Source organism: Cydia splendana, chromosome 1 (genome assembly GCF_910591565.1).
Source record: "Cydia splendana chromosome 1, ilCydSple1.2, whole genome shotgun sequence".
NCBI classification, from domain to species: Eukaryota; Metazoa; Arthropoda; class Insecta; order Lepidoptera; family Tortricidae; genus Cydia; species Cydia splendana.
In genome coordinates this window covers 25,835,209-25,855,422 of record NC_085960.1, presented here as the reverse complement: position 1 = coordinate 25,855,422, position 20,214 = coordinate 25,835,209, and the positions used below count along the sequence as shown (strand labels likewise).

General features: G+C 37.7%; 1 protein-coding gene across 2 annotated transcripts; it reads right to left on the bottom strand.

Annotated features, from left to right (window-relative positions):
* On the bottom strand, nt 1-6,807 carry LOC134801720 (uncharacterized). 2 transcript variants are annotated; one of them, XM_063774382.1, is made up of 6 exons: nt 6,621-6,807; nt 6,212-6,394; nt 5,746-5,866; nt 5,053-5,213; nt 1,013-1,117; nt 1-390 (listed from the first exon to the last, which is right to left on the bottom strand). In XM_063774382.1, the coding sequence occupies exons 1-6, from the start codon at nt 6,639-6,641 to the stop codon at nt 265-267; spliced, it is 717 nt and encodes a 238-aa protein (XP_063630452.1). In that variant the 5' UTR covers nt 6,642-6,807; the 3' UTR covers nt 1-264. The 2 variants fall into 2 exon arrangements, with proteins under 2 accessions (XP_063630452.1, XP_063630398.1); XM_063774328.1 differs by having other exon boundaries at nt 9-390; nt 5,734-5,866.
* Between the last annotated feature and the right edge of the window lie 13,407 nt (nt 6,808-20,214).

Genomic DNA, 20,214 nt, shown 5'->3' with positions numbered 1-20,214 from the left:
GAGGATTCTTGTGACAGAGTCGAATGGAAATATTTTCAGAGAGCCGATTACCCGAGAAAGAAGCGACCATAGCCAATCAGATCCCTTAGAGTTATTCAGAATCTTATTTTAAGATCCTAGTGACATGGCCTTAAAGTTAAACAATGCAGTTACTAAACAACTAATAGCGCCGTTCCAATTACACCTATAAATACTACACCCACTTATGTTATGACTAGACTAGTAAATGATAGTCCTCGGCGCACTATCTCACAAATACCTGTGCTACGTGGGCGACGTGGAGTAGAACCTTTTCATGGTGGAGTCGATGTCGACGATGGAGCCTCTGATGTCGTGCGTCGCGCCCGATATGTTCTCGAAGGTGGACGCTAGCCGCTCTAGTGCGCGGGCCTATTGGAAAACACATTCTGGCTAGAGAAAAAGATGTAAATACAAATAGTACATTCGAATACGGATTTAATTATGTAGAGTGAAATCACAATAGGTTAGTTAGATTAAGTAGGTACTTTATCTAAAACACTCTTTTATTTTAACCCTTTTCAAGGCGCCAATCTACAAGGTTCTCCCAAAAAATCCAAATATATTCTATAATCAATCCAGCTTTGATGATTAATTTGAAGAAAAGTCACATTTCCCGAAAGTCCAATCAAATCTAAACCTTAAATCGGAATGCTAAAGTTGAAATTCTATTGGCGCGTATATGGTCGATAAATTGTACTGTCTGGAACAGGGTTAATAGAAAATGCTCAACTTGTATGTTCCCCTTGTTTTTCAGTTTTAGACTAATTCCAAAGCACTAAACACGGGTTTTTGACTACAATCCGGCCCAGTCAAAATCCTTTGCCATTCTGTCCCGGTATGGATAGGCCTTAAATGAACTTTTCAATTTTGAGGGTTTTATCAAGCTTCCTGATGGCCTCACTATTATTATAGACATTTACAAGCCCCAACTACTTAAAATACACACAATCAATATGAAGAATAGGTGCCGAATTTTTGTCTCAATCATTACCTGTATATGAGAGGATTCCGCTAGCCGCTCCATGGCCTGCGAGTTGACTAGGGTGGCGTGCGCCATTTGCGACATGGCCGCAGCTTGGTCGCTCATCACTTTTACCTGGAAACAATTTATAATAAGTGTGAAATTATTATGTCTTGAAAAGGTCATAATTTAATCATAGCCAAAGACATCAACTGACGAGCGCGGCGATACAACCCGATATCAACCTCCGTGCATTCTGACAAGGCACAGAATAAATAATAGTACTAGGTACAGAAGACTCACTCTCTAACAAAACGCGTCTGTTACGATCAGCACAGATATGGCCGACAGCGCCACGCGCGGCTTATGGCTTTCCCCAAAATTGGGGCCAAACGGATGTACTTTTAGCTACGTGTAGCAAAGCGACGAAATCGCGGAGTGAGCCACGCCTGGACAAGGTTCATAAAGACGTGCCGCAAACAATAGGCGTGGCGTTCAAAAATTAATACTAGCATTACTATCCCATTGAACATCACTAATCTAAACAAATAACTACTAGCCCTAACCAAATAGGCAGTACATATTAGACGTGCGCGCCGCCGCGGCGCGCCGCCGCCATAAGGAGACAGCGCGCCGCCGCCGCCGCCGGTAGTCTAAAATTCGCGCCGAGACATAACCCGCAAGAGGGTACAAATTTAAAATCAATGGATATAAAGCACGTGCAACGTGCCTAGCTTTAGCGTTCCGACTGTTCCGTTGTTTTTAATTCATTGCTTGATTTATTTTAACCCTTAAATCGATAACGTCACCTATACTGGACATCCCAAGAAAAAAATTCTGCACCAAATATTAAAGCATAGCGTTACTTTCCCCTGGTAGCGTACTTACACTACCAGGAAACTACGACTACTACTTGAATGATATGTTATTTTTAAGTAAGTAAGAAAATATTGGGAACCAGTGTGAACATAATATTTTTGTCAAAGTCCTACAGAACGCAGAACTTGCAAGGAAGCATCCGACAGACTGACATTTTCCCCTTATTTCATTTTTTTTATATGACAGTATTAAGCAGCGTTAAAACGTGTAATAGGTTACTAACTGGTCTGTTTTTTACGTGGCAATATGATTTACATAAAAATGTTTTGTGTTTATGGGTAAAAACAAGTGTAAAAGGTGTAATGTCCATTATTTTGCCCGTTGTCGATTAAACGGCACTTATAAGTCCAATATGTTGGACGTTACCAAGTATGCGAAGAGTAAAATTATTACATTTTCTGGTAGTTTTGTGGTAAATCAATTAAATAGAGGGATGTTAGGTGTTTCAAAAGGGACTCCCTCTGGTCGCATAACAACTTTTGTCATATTTTAAATTGTCATAACACTTTATGCATAAAATTGTAAGTCATAAAAATCTTCAGTCAGAATTATTCCTGAGCATAACTGGGTTTTTGTCATAAATGAGTTGTCATAATTTTTATAGTCATTAATTTAATTCGCATACAATTTTAAGTCATATGCTTGAAATCCATAATTGTTTTTCGTTCGAAGTATTGCAGTGCATAGTATTAATATAGACATAAAAAGTTAAGTCATATATTTATAGTGGTCATATTTTTTTCATAAAGTTTCAAAAGTTTCAAAATTTTTGTAACTAAAGCATGAATAATAAATATGTATGGTTGTGAGCAACCTATGAAGCAAATATTACTTTAGTCATAAATGTCATAATCGTAACCACACAAAGACCGTATAAAAGAGGAGATCGAAGGAGAGGAGCCCCCTCCAGTAGGAGAAACGGTTTTATAAAAGAAACTAATCATAATAGGTAGGTTAGGTTCGTTAGGTTTCTTTAGATGCCCGAAGGGCAAACTACGCAGAAATAGGAGCCCCGCGTGAGCGGGGCTCCGTCGAATTAAGTGTTTGGACGGATATTAGGGAAAAGGTTTTTTTCGAGGAGTTGTTGAGAGGCTAAAATTATGTAAACCATTATGGTTGAAAATTATTATGCTACAAAACGTTATACGTAGAAACATTACAAGTATCGATAACTATGCTTTTAGCTGGTATGACATTTGATTCATTATAATCAAAACCTATATGCACAAAAAATATATGACAAATGCTGAGTATGTCATCAAATATTATGGCTAAAAATTTATGACACATAATAATATGACTTTTAATTTGTATGCGCAATGATGATTATGACACAAGTTGTTATGCGCATCGAAGATATGACCTAAACTTGTATGCAACCCAATATGGACCCGTTTCAAAACGTTCTAAAAAGTCATTACTTGTGGTGATACAACGTAATGAACCAAATAGATTAAAAAAATATATTTTTATGTTTTTTTTTCCTGTGGATGTGGTGTATGTGTGTGTGTGGATTTGTTTTCATCAAGAGACAGACCCGATTTCATTTGAGAAATTTATTACGAAAATTTAGATAAAAGTGCATGCATTATTGTAAAAACCATTGCTCAGATCTGACTGCTTCCTAGGATACCCCGCTAAGTTAGATTTAATGTGAAATAAATTACGTCAATGACTGGTAAAATTTTACCACCTACGAGATATAAAGTTATTGCAAAAATATAAAAATAATAGGTTTCACTTACTTAAATTCATTACATAAGTTGACATTATCAGTAAGTGTATTTCTAATTAAAAAATGCAATTGTTCTATATTTATTTAAAAAACATGAACTGGACTAAAAAACCCTTATACACATACAGTAGGTAGGTACTCTATACTCGGCGTGTCCAAAATACTGGACGTCTTTTCATTACGCGGCGTATCTTTTTATTTACACCGATCATAGCAACGTCCAACATACTTGACATATGTTTTTCTATAATTAAATTTTTTTTTCATGATTTTTCTACAATAAACTAAAAAAACGATGTAACACAGTTTTTTTTTAGATTTTTTCCCTTGTTGATTTAGAGTTAATCTTGGTTTTTCATTATACGTATATTGAAAAGTTGAAAATCCCACGCCGCCGGCGTTACGCCGCCGCCGTGGATTTTTTCGTGGCGCGCCGCCGCCCGATTTTTTTCTACCGGCGCGCACGTCTAGTACATATAAGTACAAATAGCACCAGTGCATGGTCGCATTTTGGTTTAATTCCGGCGCTTCGCCTTCCCACAACGCTGCCTGGTATGGTTAAAAAAAAACCGGGCAAGTACGAGTCGGACTCGCGCACGAAGGGTTCCGTACCATAATGCAAAAAACGGCAAAAAAAAAAAGTACTGACCCCGCCCGACGTTGCTTAACTTCGGTCAAAAATCACGTTTGTTGTATGGGAGCCCCTCTTAATTTTATTCTGTTTTTAGTATTTGTTGTTATAGCGGCAACAGAAATACATCATCTGTGAAAATTTCAACTGTCTAGCTATCACGGTTCGTGAGATACAGCCTGGTGACAGACGGACGGACAGCGGAGTCTTAGTAATAGCAAAAGAATAGATAGTATAGAGGGGTCCTGTCACTGTAAATTTTGTAGTCACTGTAAATTTACTGCCATCTATCGACACACGACTAAAACTCAAAATGAAAACATATAAAGTTATCAAAAATTGTATATATATGGATAAATGATTTTATTATTTTTATATCATTTTGATCCATGTTCATTCACTGATATCTATGTGTTAAAATTGTTAAATATGAAACTGTGTCGTCACGCCATCTAGCCGAGGATAGGCTAAAGGTGTGTGCGCCATCTATTCGAGAATGACTTTTACTTGAATTCCGAGGCACGTTTTTTCCTTAGACTTTATTCGTCTTATACGAAGTTACATATGTCTTTGGTAATAGGGTCCCGTTTTACCCTTTGGGTATGGAACCCTAAAAAGATAAAAGATAAAAAATAGTTTATTCAAGTAGGCATATTACAATGCACTTATGAACGTCAAATAAAGCTATACCGGCTCCAACCCTACACCTCTGCCTCGAGAAGATTTAAATCCCCCCTCAATTGGAGGAGGGTATCCCAATATGAGACCGGCAACAAACTCGGACTCTGGGTTGGTGTGCTTTTATGATTTTAATTTTACACTTACTAATTTCTCCATGACTGCTACTTGGCGCTCCTCGTAATCCATCATAGGCTCCTCAAAGGCTAGGACTGGTTCAGACTCAATATGGTTGGGCTCCATACTGTCCTCATTGAAAAAGTTGTCATCTACAAAATGGGACTCCTGCTTCACTGAACTGCGGGACTCTGTAAGGATTTTGGGGTTTCAATTAGGTCAAATGTAAAGATCTTATAGAAACAAACTGAAGCTTAAAAATTATGCTTAACTTCCATGTTTAGCCTTAAGTGTGATTTAAGACTTTTAACATAAAACCTATGCATCATAATTAACGAGTGCCATGTGTATGAATGGTCAATGTAGGCCTTCTGCTTTCAAAAAAGGCTTATATTAGCTATCTGCTACCAATAAGTCAATGTGTAGGTGAGTATTTTATATGGCAGATAATGATGAAAGTAATAGGAATATAATTATGTAACATTATGATTTAAATTTAATGTCATATTTAAAAAAAACACTGGCAAGTTGAATATGGTAATTGGTAAATGGAATTTTATCAATTTTTATAACAAATTGTTACACTGAAAATTAATATTACATACTTCCTAATAGAAAGATCAACCGATCCCTTTCATAAGACTGAGTGAAGAAAAATGACTGATGACTTTACGATGAGAAATCACATTAGAAAATTATAAATTTACTTACTAGTAGATTTACCAACATCACTTGCTAGAAACAAGTCCCATATCTTCTTCTCGATATTGGAACACAAGCTGTTAGGATCACCTCCGCCTGAGATAACTTTATTCCTTACAGTGGATTTCTTGTCGGCCCAATACTGAAACAATTAAAAACAAACTTATAAATTTCAAATTGAATACTAGGTGAGTGTAGTTGTTACGGACAGAGATCCCTGGCTATTTTAACCCCAGAAGAAAAGCAGTTTTATCAAAATCAAAATAAAGCTGCTTTTATACTAATTTGCTAGGGTGCAAAAAATTCATCGTAACAAATCTGGGGTGGCCCACGCGGGTGGGGAGCGGGAGACAAGGGCAACAAACAATTGGCCGGAGACATCCTATCTGGGTAGATGACAGGTTAATATAAGAAAAGGTGAAGTAGTTTACTTTTACTAATTTTTCTTTAGCTTCATACTTTGACTTGTATCCATGAATTGACTTACTTTAATCCATGATTTCATAGGTCTTGTAGGTCCAGTTATACCATTAACTATCCTAGTAAGCTGGAACCATAACTTCTTGCTCTCCTCCCGCCCTTCCAGTCCTCGCAATAGCCCAAGAGCCAGAGTTTGGTGTTTTTCCATGAAGTCCACAATTGCCACCACCTGCTCCAGGCTAGGTCGGGACTATGAAAATAATAATAACATAGAAGTGAGATCAAAAAAAAACACTAAAATATACATAACCGGTGAGCAGTTACTTGTCCGGATGGCCAAAACTGCAGATTTTAGATTATTTAAAGTTCCATGTAAAGTTAAGTAAGTATAATTAGTAGAGAATATTGTTTGAAACTTTCAATTCTCGCTTGAAAATAATTTGACTTCTCGCAATACAAAAGTAAATGATACTCACGGCTATAGAACGATCCGACATGACGGAAAATTATATTAGAACCTGTCAAAAAAAGTACCACAGCGGTAATTTTATTCAACACAATGATCCCACCAAGTTTTATTCACATTTCGAAACTTAAACGACTATTAAAATTGAATTCGAGTATAATAAACTCCTACAAAAAGTCGATAGCCAGTGGACATGACAACCATTGGTTGGGGTAAGCATAAACAATATTTTGTATTTTTTTTTTCATAAATACGAACAATTTCACACGCACGTACTATTTTATTTGTCTAAAGCCCCCTCCACACTCATGCGCGAATCGCGGCGCGAAGCCGCGAACGCGAGTGTGGCGTCGATTTTCGCAGACAGCGAAATCGACTCCACATTCGCGTTCGCGGCTTCGCTCGCGATTCACGGGCATAGTCTGGAGGGGGCTTAACAACAAAGTCAAATCCTTCGTGTGATATTCATGAATAGCATGCTTTATTAGAAAAAACCGTCTATGGGCTATGGTTTAGGGCTACCAATGGGCTACCACAAGATGAAACTTCCCATGAAAACTAGGAAAAGAATGCCATATTTGGGTTAACTAAAAGTAGTTTGTCTCATTTATTTCTTAAAATGTTTTGCTTGTGTAGTGTAATATGTATTAAGCCCCCCATTCACACTCCTACCGTGTAGGCCGCCTCGTAGTCCGCCTCGTTGGGTAGGATTGTGTATGGGGGTTGCGGACTACGAGCCGTCCTACCGTTTAGCCGTTTGTAGGACGGCTCGTAGTCCGCAACCCCCATACACAATCCTACCCAATGAGGCGGACTACGAGGCGGCCTACACGGTAGGAGTGTGAATGGGGGGCTTTAAACTGAAATTAAAAACTGCCAAATATTTCAAATAATTACTAAAGTTGGTCAAGCAGATCTTGTCAGTAGAAAAAGGCGGCAAATTTGAAAAATGTAGGCGCGAAGCGATATCTTCTCATAGAAAATTTGAATTTCGCGCCTTTTTCTACTAACAAGATTTGCTTGACCATCTATATCTTTAATTTATTAACACAAAACTACTAACCAAAAAAATAACATCATGGGAAATTGAACATTAATTGTAGCAATACTAGCAATATTCGCACGAGACTTCGGCCAAGCGCGCACCACGATTTTAATTTTTGCGACACGATTTTAGAATCGCGCTACATTTTTATCGCAGAAAATCCACTGCGCGCACTGCGATGAAAAAGTCGACGATTTGTTCATTCTCAATATGGATTTCGTACCAGTCGCTTGTCGTGAAACGTGTCTTCTTATAGACACAAAGGTGATCTCCTTCTATTTCCATAATTAAACGGTCAACATCAAGCGTCTAGACGCACAAGATGAGACGCGTCTCATCTTGTGGTTCCATTGGAGAAGCAGGTTCCGATATGTTGACGCTTGGAGAGCCAAATGCCGACTGAGGTCCGGGGTGCGATTTTATAATCGCAGTGCGCGCGGGGCCATACAGCTCCGTATGCTGCAATTCACTTTGCGACAATCGCGTCGCGAGCAGTCGCGGAAAAATGTGACAAATCACAATTTTAAAATCGCTGCGATTTTTTTGTCGCATATGCGCGCACTGCCATATAAACACATACGTTACATTTCTGCGACTAAATTATCGCGCGATAAAAAGTCGTGGTGCGCGCTTGGCCTTAGGCCAAATATTGCAACACATAGTATGTGAATTGCAGCATACGGAGTTGTATGGCCCTGCGCGCACTGCGATAATAAAATCGCACCCCGGACCTCAGTCGGCACTTCGCTCTCCAAGCCTCATCATGTCGGAAACTGCTTCTACGATGGAGTCTCAAGATGAGACGCTAGATGTTGACCATTTAATTATGGAAATAGAAGGAGATCACCTTTGTGGTATAAATACTCAAAGTTATACGGCGAACGCCTTCGAGCAACACCGGCTTCCGACACATCGGAAGGGAGGGGAGGGTAGCCTGGTGACGTCCCGTCCCCGCACACAGTCTGGAGCTTAGAGGATATAACCAACGGAGACGCCATGTCTATAATTCTCGGTACAAAATAGTCTGCCGTTTTTTGCGGGGGAGGGGCACATCAAATGTATAGGTACGTCATGTCAGATAAACGTTAGTCCATATATGTGGTTGACCATTGGCCGCCTTTTTTCGACAGAGGGGAACGCCTGTTAATGACCACTCCGTTTGGTTACATTCTCTAAGGTCTGGAGGGAGTTTAATGAATTAAAAATTATTCATCCCGACGCGACGTATCGAACCGTCGCATTGGTTCACATACTATGTGTTGCAAAGTCTATAAAGCTCCACTGGTCAGAAGCCCCCTCCAGACTATGCGCGTGAATCGCGGGCGGACCCGCGAACGCGTGTGGAGTCGATTCCGCAGGTCTTTAGTTAAAATTATAATTGTGGTATTATCTATGAAAAGGGACCTTATTGTCGATGGCGCTTACGACACTAACATCGATGAGCACTAACCGTAGTAGTTTAAAATTGGTGATTCTGGCCCATTTTAGTTATTTTGATTTCCAATTTAGCAATTAAGTTTCTTTGATTACCACCACCATATTTACAGACTTTTACAAGGATTTCATGCATTATTTTCTAGTATGTATAACTTCAGTCCTTGAACTACGTTATTGCTTGTCAGAAACACGACGGCTCATTATTTTCTCGATAGAATCTTAAGTTGAAAACATGCCTAACACTGTCTTTATTTCCTTATGTTAGAAGTACTAGGACGAAAATGTATATGAAACTTACTTTAGTCGATAGCTTTTAAGTAAATCTTCATTATTGCTTGTCCTTTTATCGATACGTTAATTTTTTCATTCATCATTTGATGAATTCAACATTTTGCCTACTAAATTACACCCTACGCGGCAATACCTTGCGCCTATTCCTCACGCCAGTACGCCCGTGACCACTGTCAGCGTCGAACCTGTGCTAGTTTAGCGGACGTTTCATAAAATGGGTAATCACAGTATAAATATGCAAATATGTTATACACACAATGTTTTTCAACATACTTACGAAGAAAAGCAAAATAATTCTTAAATACGGTGACATTTTAGACATTCGTCCGTCATATTGTCATTTTATAACAAGTTGGGCAGCAAAGGCACACACCCATCTAACCAATCTGGAATTCAGTCACGATTGATAAATTGTGTAAACATATTTTAAAAGGCTATAAAATTAATCAAATTGAATAATTTAGACTGGTCACATTTTCGTAAAAATCGATTTCTACTGGCAAAACATATTACTTTTTGGCAACCGGGTTTTTTAACCTAATTAGACCCCGCTGAATCCGAATTTGCCGGTTGCTTGATCGAATTCTTGACTGGAAGTGAGATATGTGATATTAAAGGTCCCTTTTTTTAGTTTTTCGTAAATAACTCGTAAACGGTGGCCAATATAAAAAAATGAACTAATAATCTACACAAAATTTTCAATAAAAAAGATTCAGTACATTTTTAGCAGGGTTCAATATTTAAAAAGATAATAAAGAGGGAAAGTTAATTATAATAAATTCTAAGGTTCCTTGTTTTTATTTTTTCGTTAATAATTTGAAAAGTATGACTCATAGCAAAAACAAATCTTACACATAAATCATCATCATCATCATCATCTCAGCCATAAGACGTCCACTGCTGAACATAGGCCTCCCCCTTGGACCTCCATACGTGCCGGTTGGAAGCGACCCGCATCCAGCGTCTTCCGGCGACCTTAACAAGATCGTCTGTCCATCTTGTGGGTGGACGTCCTACGCTGCGCTTGCTAGTCCGTGGTCTCTACTCGAGCACATTTCGACCCCATCGGCCATCTTCTCTGCGTGCAATGTGGCCTGCCCATTGCCACTTCAGCTTGCTAATCCGGTGGGCTATGTCGGTGACTTTAGTTCGTCTACGGATCTCCTCATTTCTGATTCGATCACGTAGAGAAACTCCGAGCATAGCCCTCTCCATAGCTCGTTGAGCGACTTTGAGTTTTGAGATGAGGCCGATAGTGAAAGACCACGTTTCGGAGCCGTAAGTCATCACTGGTAACACACATTGATTAAAGACTTTCGTCTTGAGGCACTGAGGTATGTCGGACGAAAAGACATTACGTAGTTTCCCGAACGCTGCCCAACCGAGTTGGATTCGGCGGTTGACCTCTTTCTCGAAGTTGGACCTACCTAATTGGACTACTTGTCCTAGGTAGATGTACGAGTCAACAACTTCGAGTACCGAGTTCCCAACAGAGACTGGGATGGGCACAACATTGGCATTTGACATAAGTTTCGTCTTGTCCATGTTCATTTTCAAGCCCACCCGTTGTGAAACTCGGTTGAGGTCATCGAGCATCATGCTGAGTTCCTCCATCGACTTTGCCATGACTACGATATCGTCGGCAAACCGAAGGTGAGTGATGTATTCGCCGTTGATCAGTAATCAGTAATCAGTGTATTTATTGCTTTCATAGGTTATACAGGTTGGTACATTGTATTGGTTCAGCTATGAAACCCTGTAGGGCACTGCAATATAACTTAAATCTAACTTAATAACTATTGCTTAAGGCTATCTCTAATACATTTTTTTTAAATAACCATACGATCATGCATCATATTATATTCATATATATATACATCTTTTAAACAGTTACAATTTTTTTTTTTTTTTTAAGTTGCGATATCTAAACTAAACTACTATATTAAATACTATTACTATAATTAACTATCTAAGAACTCTTGCACTGAGTAAAAACAGCTGTCTAATAAATATTTAGTTATTTTTCTGTTAAATAGAGTATCTTTTTCTTCGTCTCTAATTGTTTTTGGAAGCTTATTGTACACTTTTATACACATTGCATGTGGGCTAGAGGCGTGCATTTTTAGTTTAGATGGCGGCATAGGAATTCTATCTCTAAGGCGTAAGTTAATATTGGTAGGGTTTTTTGCTGCTGGGAAAAACTGATTATACTTTCTTAAAAATTTACATAGTTCGAATATATACAAGGATGTCAGAGTCATAATGTTGAGCTTAGGAAAATGTGGCCTGCAACTATCTGGTTGGTTTATATTAACTAAGATCCTTATACATTTCTTTTGTAATAAAAAGAGATCGTTAACATTTGTACTGTTGCCCCATATTATAATACCATACCGTAGCCACGACTGGGCGAATGCGTGATAGGCACAAAGAGCTGTGTTCAGATCGGTATGCTTTTTTATTTCCATTAGTGCATACGTAAAGCTGGATAGTTTTGAAGCTATTTTTTGTATGTGGAGTTTCCAATTCATATTTGTGTCAATTTCAAGTCCGAGAAGGTTTGATGAGTCGATACATTCCAATGTCTGGTTCTGGTAAGTGAAATTTATATTTAAATTACTTTTTTGATGTGGCTTATAATGCATAATTTTCGTTTTATCTAAGTTCAATTCAAGGTTGTGAAGATGGAGCCAGTCAACAACTTTGGAAAGAGTGTTGTGTATAATGGAGTTTACGTTGTTATTATTAGTAGAATAAGGGAACACTATAGAAATATCATCAGCGAAAAGGACACAAGTATGATCTAGTATTTTGGGGAGATGGTTTATGTAAATTGAAAATAAGAGGCACCCTAGATTACTTCCCTGTGGTATAGAGCCTGACAAGATTTTCTTTTCTGATTGTACATTTTCTATAACTCTAGTGTGAGGATTGTGGTACTCTACTTGGACTAACTGTGATCGATTTGACAGGTAAGATTGGAACCATTTGTGAGTAATACCTCTCACGCCTATGTTATAGAGCTTGTCCAGTAATATTTTATAAGACACTTTGTCATAGGCTTTGCTCATGTCCAGTAAAATACCAACGGCATATTCCCTGTCATTTATAATATTATGTATTTCTTGAACGTATTTATAAAGAGCTAGAGTCGTTGACCTATTTTTACGAAAGCCGTTCTGATTTTCACACAAAATATTGAATTTCTCACAAAATGCATAGAGCTGGTTAGACATTATTGTTTCTAATATTTTTGCAAATGTGGGCAATAAAGCTATCGGGCGATATTGTGCTGGGTTAGTGGGGTCTCCTTTCTTTAAAATTGGCTTAATTACCGATAACTTAAGGTTGTCTGGCATTACACCTTCACTAAATGATTGATTTGCGATAAATGTAAGGGGAATCGTTAATTCTCTGGCGCATTGCTTTATGAGAGTCGGAGGTAGCTCATCGTGGCCATGACTTCTCTTATTTTTAAGTTTACGTATTATTTTAAATAAATCTGTGTCACTGATTGGGCTTAAGTAGAAGGAGTTTGTGGGTGAATCGATATTAGTATGAAAGTCAGACTCTGATAGCGAATTTATTTTATTTATCTTTTGGCTACCCAAGGACAAGAAATAGTCATTAAATGAGTTTGCAACGGTATATGGATCGTTTGTCAGTTTATTTGAAACCCTCAAAGATAAGTTTTTGTGTGTTTTCTTTGGAGTTTTATTTGAATTCTCTTTTATAATTTGCCTCATACATTTCATAATATTCTCAGATTTGTTTATTTTTTTAATATTTTGTAATTTTTTTGAAGTTTTTACAGCAATTTTTAAGATTTTTTCATATTTTTTATAATAGGTTTCTAAAATCTCATTTTTTGTTTTAGATAACATTACTTTTAGGAGCCGTTTATGTTTGCACGATTTTTTAATACCAACTGTTAGCCATTTCTTTTTTGTTTTTAATCCTAAAATAAAAAGGTATTGTCTTATTGAGCACTTCTATTATTTTAGCTGAGAAGTTATTATAATTTTCATTTACATTATTTTGTAATGAAATTATCGAGTTCCAATTAATTTTTTGTAGTTCACATTTAAACGCGTTTATTTTGTTTTCATTATAGATTCTTTTTTCAGTAAACCATATTTTTGTATTCGTGACTTGTAGGGGCAAATGAATTAAGACGCCTTTGTGGTCCGAAAAACCGTACTCATTTACAGAGGTCGTCATTTCCTGGTCTTGGAAGTTTGTAAATACTAGATCTAAACAGCTAAAGCTTGACTGGGTAATGCGTATTGGCTCTTTTATTTTTTGCTTAAAATTATAAGTTAGGACCAAATTCAAAATGGTTTGCGTAAGTTTTGATTTATCTAGAGCATTTATGTTAAAATCGCCACCTATGATAATATTTTTACATTTATCTGTTAATGAAAGTTGCTCTAGAAGCTTTTCCAAACAAGAATAGAAAGTTTGGAACTCTCTGTTTCTTTGTGGCCAGTAAAGTACAATAAATATGGTGTTGAATTTTATAAGCTCTACGGCACAAATTTCAAAAATACACTCTACACTCATAGTTACTAAGTCTTGTCTGTCTAGGTACTCTAAATTTTCACGCAAAAACATACAAACGCCGCCGCCTTCGGTATGTTGCCTGCAGTAGCTAGATGCTAAGTTGTAGCCATCTAGTTTTAATAAGTCTTTTTTCTTTGTCGTTATCCACGTTTCTGTAATGCATAGGGCTTGAAGTTTTATTTCCTCTGTTAGTTCCTCGATAAGATGCAGTTTACTCCTTATACTTTGCATATTTTGGTATAGTGTGATAAACTTATTTACAAAAAAAAGGCTCTACATTTTCAATGCAACTTTTAGATTGTGTCGTATCATTTGCGTTTATGGTCGTTAAGTCGGTAGAGTTTTGTGCGTTGTTATCTTGAAGAGATCTTATAGGTAAGTTTGTATGGCTCTGGTCGTGTTGCTCTACAAGTTTTCCGTCTATGTACAGCTTATTGTTTTTTATAACTGCGTGGTGTCCTTCTTGTCTGGCTTTATACAATGATTTTTTTAATGTCTGCCTATTTTTTAGGGATTCCTGGTCGAGGAATTCAGATATCCATACGCCTGTGTTCTTGAAGTAAGCTTTGTTATCCAGCAGGTATTTTGTGACCTTTTTACTTAAAAGCTCTATCACTATAGGTCTTCTTTGTCCTTTTCTACCAATCCTCGTGCAAGTTTCAATGTATTCAACTAAATTTACATTAAGAATATACTGGAAAATGTATAATATGCGGTCGTAAAGTTCAGACTCATTTTCCCAGTGATTTTCTTGAAGTCCATATAACACAAGTTTTTTTTGACTGATTTCGTTTTTATATTCTGAGCAGTGGGTGCAATTTACCGGGATGACCTTGTTACTTGAAGGGGCCTGGCTGAAAATGGTCGTTATTTTATTTATCTCTTCAATTTCAGTTTTTATTTTTTTGTGTTCTTTTTCTATGGAAGTAATAGTGTTGTTTATTTTATTAATAGCGTGTTTGTGATTGTCTTGTTCTGTTTTTATTGTATTGTTTTTCTGCGCTATTTCGTTTCTCAATTCTGTCATCGCTTTATTTATTTCAAAGAGCAGTGTTATTTTAAGCTCAGAGATTAATGACTGCCTATTGGATTCTAGTTTTTTATCTAGAAGTTTTTCGAATTTTTCTAAAGTTATTGTATCGGCTATATTTGATGGTATGGATGGGCCTTGTTGGCTTGTTGTCGAGTTAGTAGTGTCTGCGTGCAGGGTGTCTCCTAAAATACTCGACTCGTCGAAGCATGGTGTTATGTTCAGTGCTGGTTGGGACTTTTTTCTTAGGGTGACGTTACTTGTCTCAGGATAAGTTTCACGATAGCACGTTTCGTCGTTGTCTCGCAAACGGACTGGTGTATTTGAGTTGTCACCTTTTGGTTCTTGACAGCGGCAGCATGGACATTTCCAGGCTTTCTTGTTTTCAGAATCCGGTGTGCTGTAGAAACTTTTAAATCTTTCAAAAGACATGCCAGCGCAGTTTAAGTCGTATTTGCTACTGCACAGCATACAAGTGAGATACTGTCTGTTTGGGATTATTTCCATACATCCAGAACACGTTTGTTCCATTTTTGAATTTAGCGCCCTCTATCGTCGGGTAGCGAAATTAATAGTATTACTCTGTGGATAAAGCAGATCAGTCGATGAGTTGTTCTACTATTCAACAATAGATGTCGCTAGTAAAACGGATGGAATTCGAATGTTAACAGATATTATATCAAGTTTTTCTTCAAAATAAGCACTTAAGTATCTTTTTTCCGTTTTGGAAATTATGTTACACCACTGTTTATTAAATTGTCTTTACGAGTAAAATAGTTTTTGTTTAAGTTTTTTAGCACTTCACTGATTAGTCACAATAACACGTCCCGTTTTTATTGTTATTCACAGTTTGTTTAATCCTTGGTCTAATTTAAAGATAACACTCCTTCGTATACTTTACATTATGATGAAGTAGATAATGGTTACTATGCACTCTAGTATAACTTTAAACATTTTTAAAATACATATGTTTACGGAGCCGATGTTGTTCGTGACGCTAGCGCCATCTATCTCATGATGTTGATGCCAAGTCCTTCCCATTCCAGGAGCTTGAAGGCGTCTTCCATTACGGCAGTAAACAGTTTCGGAGAGATAACGTCTCCCTGCCTTACGCCTCTTTGCAATGGAATCGCCCTCGTGCTCTGCTCCTGTACTCGGACCGACATGGTGGCGTTATTATACAAACACTTCAACACTTCGATGTACCGATAGTCAATATGGCATCGCTGAAGAGACTCAAGCACCGCCCATGTTTCCACCGAATCGAAGGCTTTCTCATAGTCCACAAACGCTAAGCATAATGGCAGGTTATACTCTTCGGTCTTCTGTATAACTTGCCGCAGCGTATGGATGTGGTCTATGGTACTATAGCCTTTTCGGAAACCGGCTTGTTCGGGAGGCTGGAAGTCATCAAGTCTGTGTTCGAGACGGTTCGTGATGACCCTTGAAAACAGCTTATAGACATGGCTCAGAAGTCTGTAGTTCTTCAATAGGTTGTTATCACCTTTTTTGAAGAACAGCACCACCTCGCCTCTATTCCATGTTTCAGGCGTTATGCCCTCGGACAAGACGGAATTAAAGAGCTTCTGGAGGACTTTAAGTACCGGTGTTCCACCCGCTCTCAGAAGCTCTGAAGTGATTTCGTCTTTGCCCGGCGCCTTGTTGTTCTTAAGCTGCTTCAGGGCCATCCTAATCTCGTACAGACTGATGTCCGGGATATCTTCGGTATAATGTCGGGACAGCTTGGCTCTTGGATCTCCTACCAAGCTGTCAACGGGCTTTGCGATCGAAGTGTATAACTGTCCATAGAACCTCTCGATCTCACCTATAACCTCCGCTTTGCTCGACGCTATGCTGCCATCTTCCCGTTTCAGCTTTGTCAGCTGGCTTTGCCCAATAGACCCTTGCTTTGCTTGCGTTGCTTTGTCCTTTGCGAACACTTTGGAGCCTTGGTTTCGCTCAATAGTCTCTTTAATACGGTTAGTATTAAAGAGACGCAGATCATGTCGCAAGGACTTAGATATACGTCTATTGAGCTGCCTATATGACTCCGCGTCATCGGGAGACTGCAACTGTAGCGAGCGTCGTTCAGCCATGAGGTTTAAGGTTTGCTCGGTCAATTTCTGAGGTCTATCTTTACGGCGGGGTCTAAAAAACTTAGACCCTACTGTGTGGACAGTTTCCACTAGCCCGTCGTTGATTTCGTCCACTGAAGCCAAGTTCTCTAGGCAAGCAAAGCGGTTAGAGAGCTCGAGTTGAAAGCTTTCGGGGTTTTGAACATGGGCTCGAGTAGGTCGGAGCGTAGACTTCATCAGGCTGGACCTTTCAAGTTTAATATTGATATTCAGTGTGCCTCTTACGATTCGGTGATCACTACCGGTCTTTACCCTGTTGATCACACATAAATAATAAACATAAAATTTCCTACAAGAAACATGTAGAACACTTTTCGCTAGGATCAATATTTAAAAAGACAAAGCAGCCGGTAAGTTAATTACAATCAATTTTAAAGTCCCTTTTTAGTTTTTTGTAAATAACTCGTAAACGGTGTCCCATAGCAAAATAGGTTTTATGAATAAATAATCTACATAAAATTTCCTGCAAAAAAGCATCTGAACACTTTTCTCTAGGATCAATATTTAAAACGATATTAAAGGAAGAAAGTTCATTACAATCAATTCACATGTCACTTTTTTTAGTTTTTAGGGTCCCGTACCTCAAAAGGAAAAAACGGAACCCTTATAGGATCACTCGTGCGACTGTCTGTCTGTCTGTCCGTCTGTCACAGCCCATTTTCTTCAAAAGTACTGGACCAATTAAGTTGAAATTTGGTACACACATGTAAATTCGTGACCCAAAGACGGACATCTTACGTAAACAAATTAATTTTAAACATGGAGGCCACTTTTTAGCCAAGGGTTAACATTAAGAACCTATTTTGCTATGGGCCACCGTTTACGAGTCATTTACGAAAAACTTAAAATAGGGACCTGGAAATTGATTATAATTAACTTACCCCCTTTAATACCTCATTAAATATTGATCGTAGCGAAAAAGTGTACAAAACCTTTTTTGTGGACAATTTTATGTTCAATATTTATGTATAATATTTTTTGCAACTGCCCCCGTTGCAACCGTTTACGAGTTATTTACGAAAAAAAAGCGACCTGTGAACTGATTGTGATTAACTTTCTTCCTTTAATATCGTTTTAAATATTGATCCTAGAGAAAAGTGTTCAGATGTTTTTTGCAGAAAATTTTATGGAGATTATTTATTCATAAAAACCTATTGTGCTATGGGACACCGTTTACGAGTTATTTACAAAAAACTAAAAAGGGACTTTAAAATTGATTATAATTGACTTACCGGATGCTTTGTCTTTTTAAATATTGATCCTAGCGAAAAGTGTTCTACATGTTTCTTGTAGGAAATTTTATGTTAATTAGTTGTGTAAAATTTGTTTTTGCTATGAGTCATACTTTTCAAATTATTAACGAAAAAATAAAAACAAGGAACCTTAGAATTTATTATAATTAACTTTCCCTCTTTATTATCTTTTTAAATATTGATCCCTGCTAAAAATGTACTAAATATTTTTTTATTGAAAATGTTGTGTCGATTATTAACGTTTAACAATTTTTTTTATATTGGCCACCGTTTACGAGTTATTTACGAAAAACTAAAAAAAGAGACCTTCAAAAAGTGATTATAATTAACTTTCCCGCCTTAATATCTCTTTGAATATTGATCCTAGCGAAAAATTGTACGAAGTCTTTCTTGTAGGCAATTTTATGCAGATTACTTATGTTTAAGAAAATTTTTGCTATGCGCCACCGTTTAAGAGTTATTTACGAAAAAAAAAAAGGGACCTTTAATATCAACTATCTCACTTCCAGTCAAGAATTCGATCAATCAACCGGCAATTTCGGATTCAGCGGGGTCTAATTAGGTTAAAAAACCCGGTTGCCAAAAAATTATATGTTTTGCCAGTCGAAATCGATTTTTACAAAAACATGATCAGTCAAGTATACACTCATATTGTATACATATAATTATTAATTATTTAGGTACACTCACCGACCTCACCGTCTTACCTACCATTTTTAGGGTTCCCTACCCAAAGGGTAAAACGGAACCCTATTAGTAAGACTCCGCTGTCCGTCCGTTCATCCGTCCGTCTGTCAGCAGGCTGTATCTCACGAACCGTGATAGCTAGACAGTTGAAATTTTCACAGATGATGTATTTCTGTTGCCGCTATAACAACAAATACTAAAAAGTACGGAACCCTCGGTGGGCTCAGTGGGCGAGTCCGACTCGCGCTTGTCCTCGTGGTTTTTAATTTCATTAAGTACTCATCAAAATTCGAATTTACTAAGAAATATTTTTCAATATTAATTGCCGAACTAAAAATCCCGGAACTGACGATTCAGAATACCGATATCGTCAGAATAAGGACGTAGACGTGCTGCGCGGGAATGGTGCGGTGCGCCGCGCGGGGCGCCCGCCTGCCCGTTCTACCACTCGTCTGCTTCACCCCCTTGAAAACGTAAAACTCGAGTATAAGAGCGCCTTAAATATTCTATACACTTTTTCGCTAGGATCAATCTTCTTCTCCTTCAACCTAGCGTTTTAGCTAAGCGTCCGGTCTTCAGCATCCTCTGGTGTGAGTAGATTTTAAGTAGATTACTTATGTATCAGAACATTTCTTGGTACAGGCCACCGTTTACGAGTTATTTACAAAAAATATTAACAATTGATCATATTTAACTTTTTACCTTAAATATTTTTTTAAATACTGATCCTAGCGAAAAAGTGTATAGAATATTTAATGTAGACAATTTTACGCAGATTACTTATGTATCAAAACATTTTTGCTACAGGTCACCGTTTACGAGTTATTTATAAAAAACTACAAAGGGACCTTTAAACCCGGTGACTGATAAGTTCATCAGCGTCACATAACATAAATTGACCTCCGCATTGGATAGACAGCAACATTGAATGTTCCAGTAATCAAAGAAACTTAATTGCTAAATTGGAAATCAAAATAACTAAAATGGGCCAGAATCCCCAATTTTAAACTACTACGTTTTGTGCTCATCGATGTTAGTGTCGTAAGCGCCATCGACAATAAGGTCCCTTTTCATAGATAATACCACAATTAGGTATTGAGATATTTAATTTTAACTAAGGTCGTTCGTGGCTTTGCGCCGCGATTCGCGCACGAGTGTGGAGG

What these genes read in the sequence shown, in the direction of transcription:
- LOC134801720 (XM_063774328.1), bottom strand. Translation starts at nt 6,641, where the DNA reads ATGTCGGATCGTTCTATAGCC. An exon ending in TGTCGGATCGTTCTATAGCC is followed by an intron (nt 6,395 to 6,620) that starts GTGAGTATCATT and finishes TTATTTTCATAG; the next exon opens with TCCCGACCTAGCCTGGAGCA. An exon ending in TAGCAGTCATGGAGAAATTA is followed by an intron (nt 1,118 to 5,052) that starts GTAAGTGTAAAA and finishes AATTGTTTCCAG; the next exon opens with GTAAAAGTGATGAGCGACCA.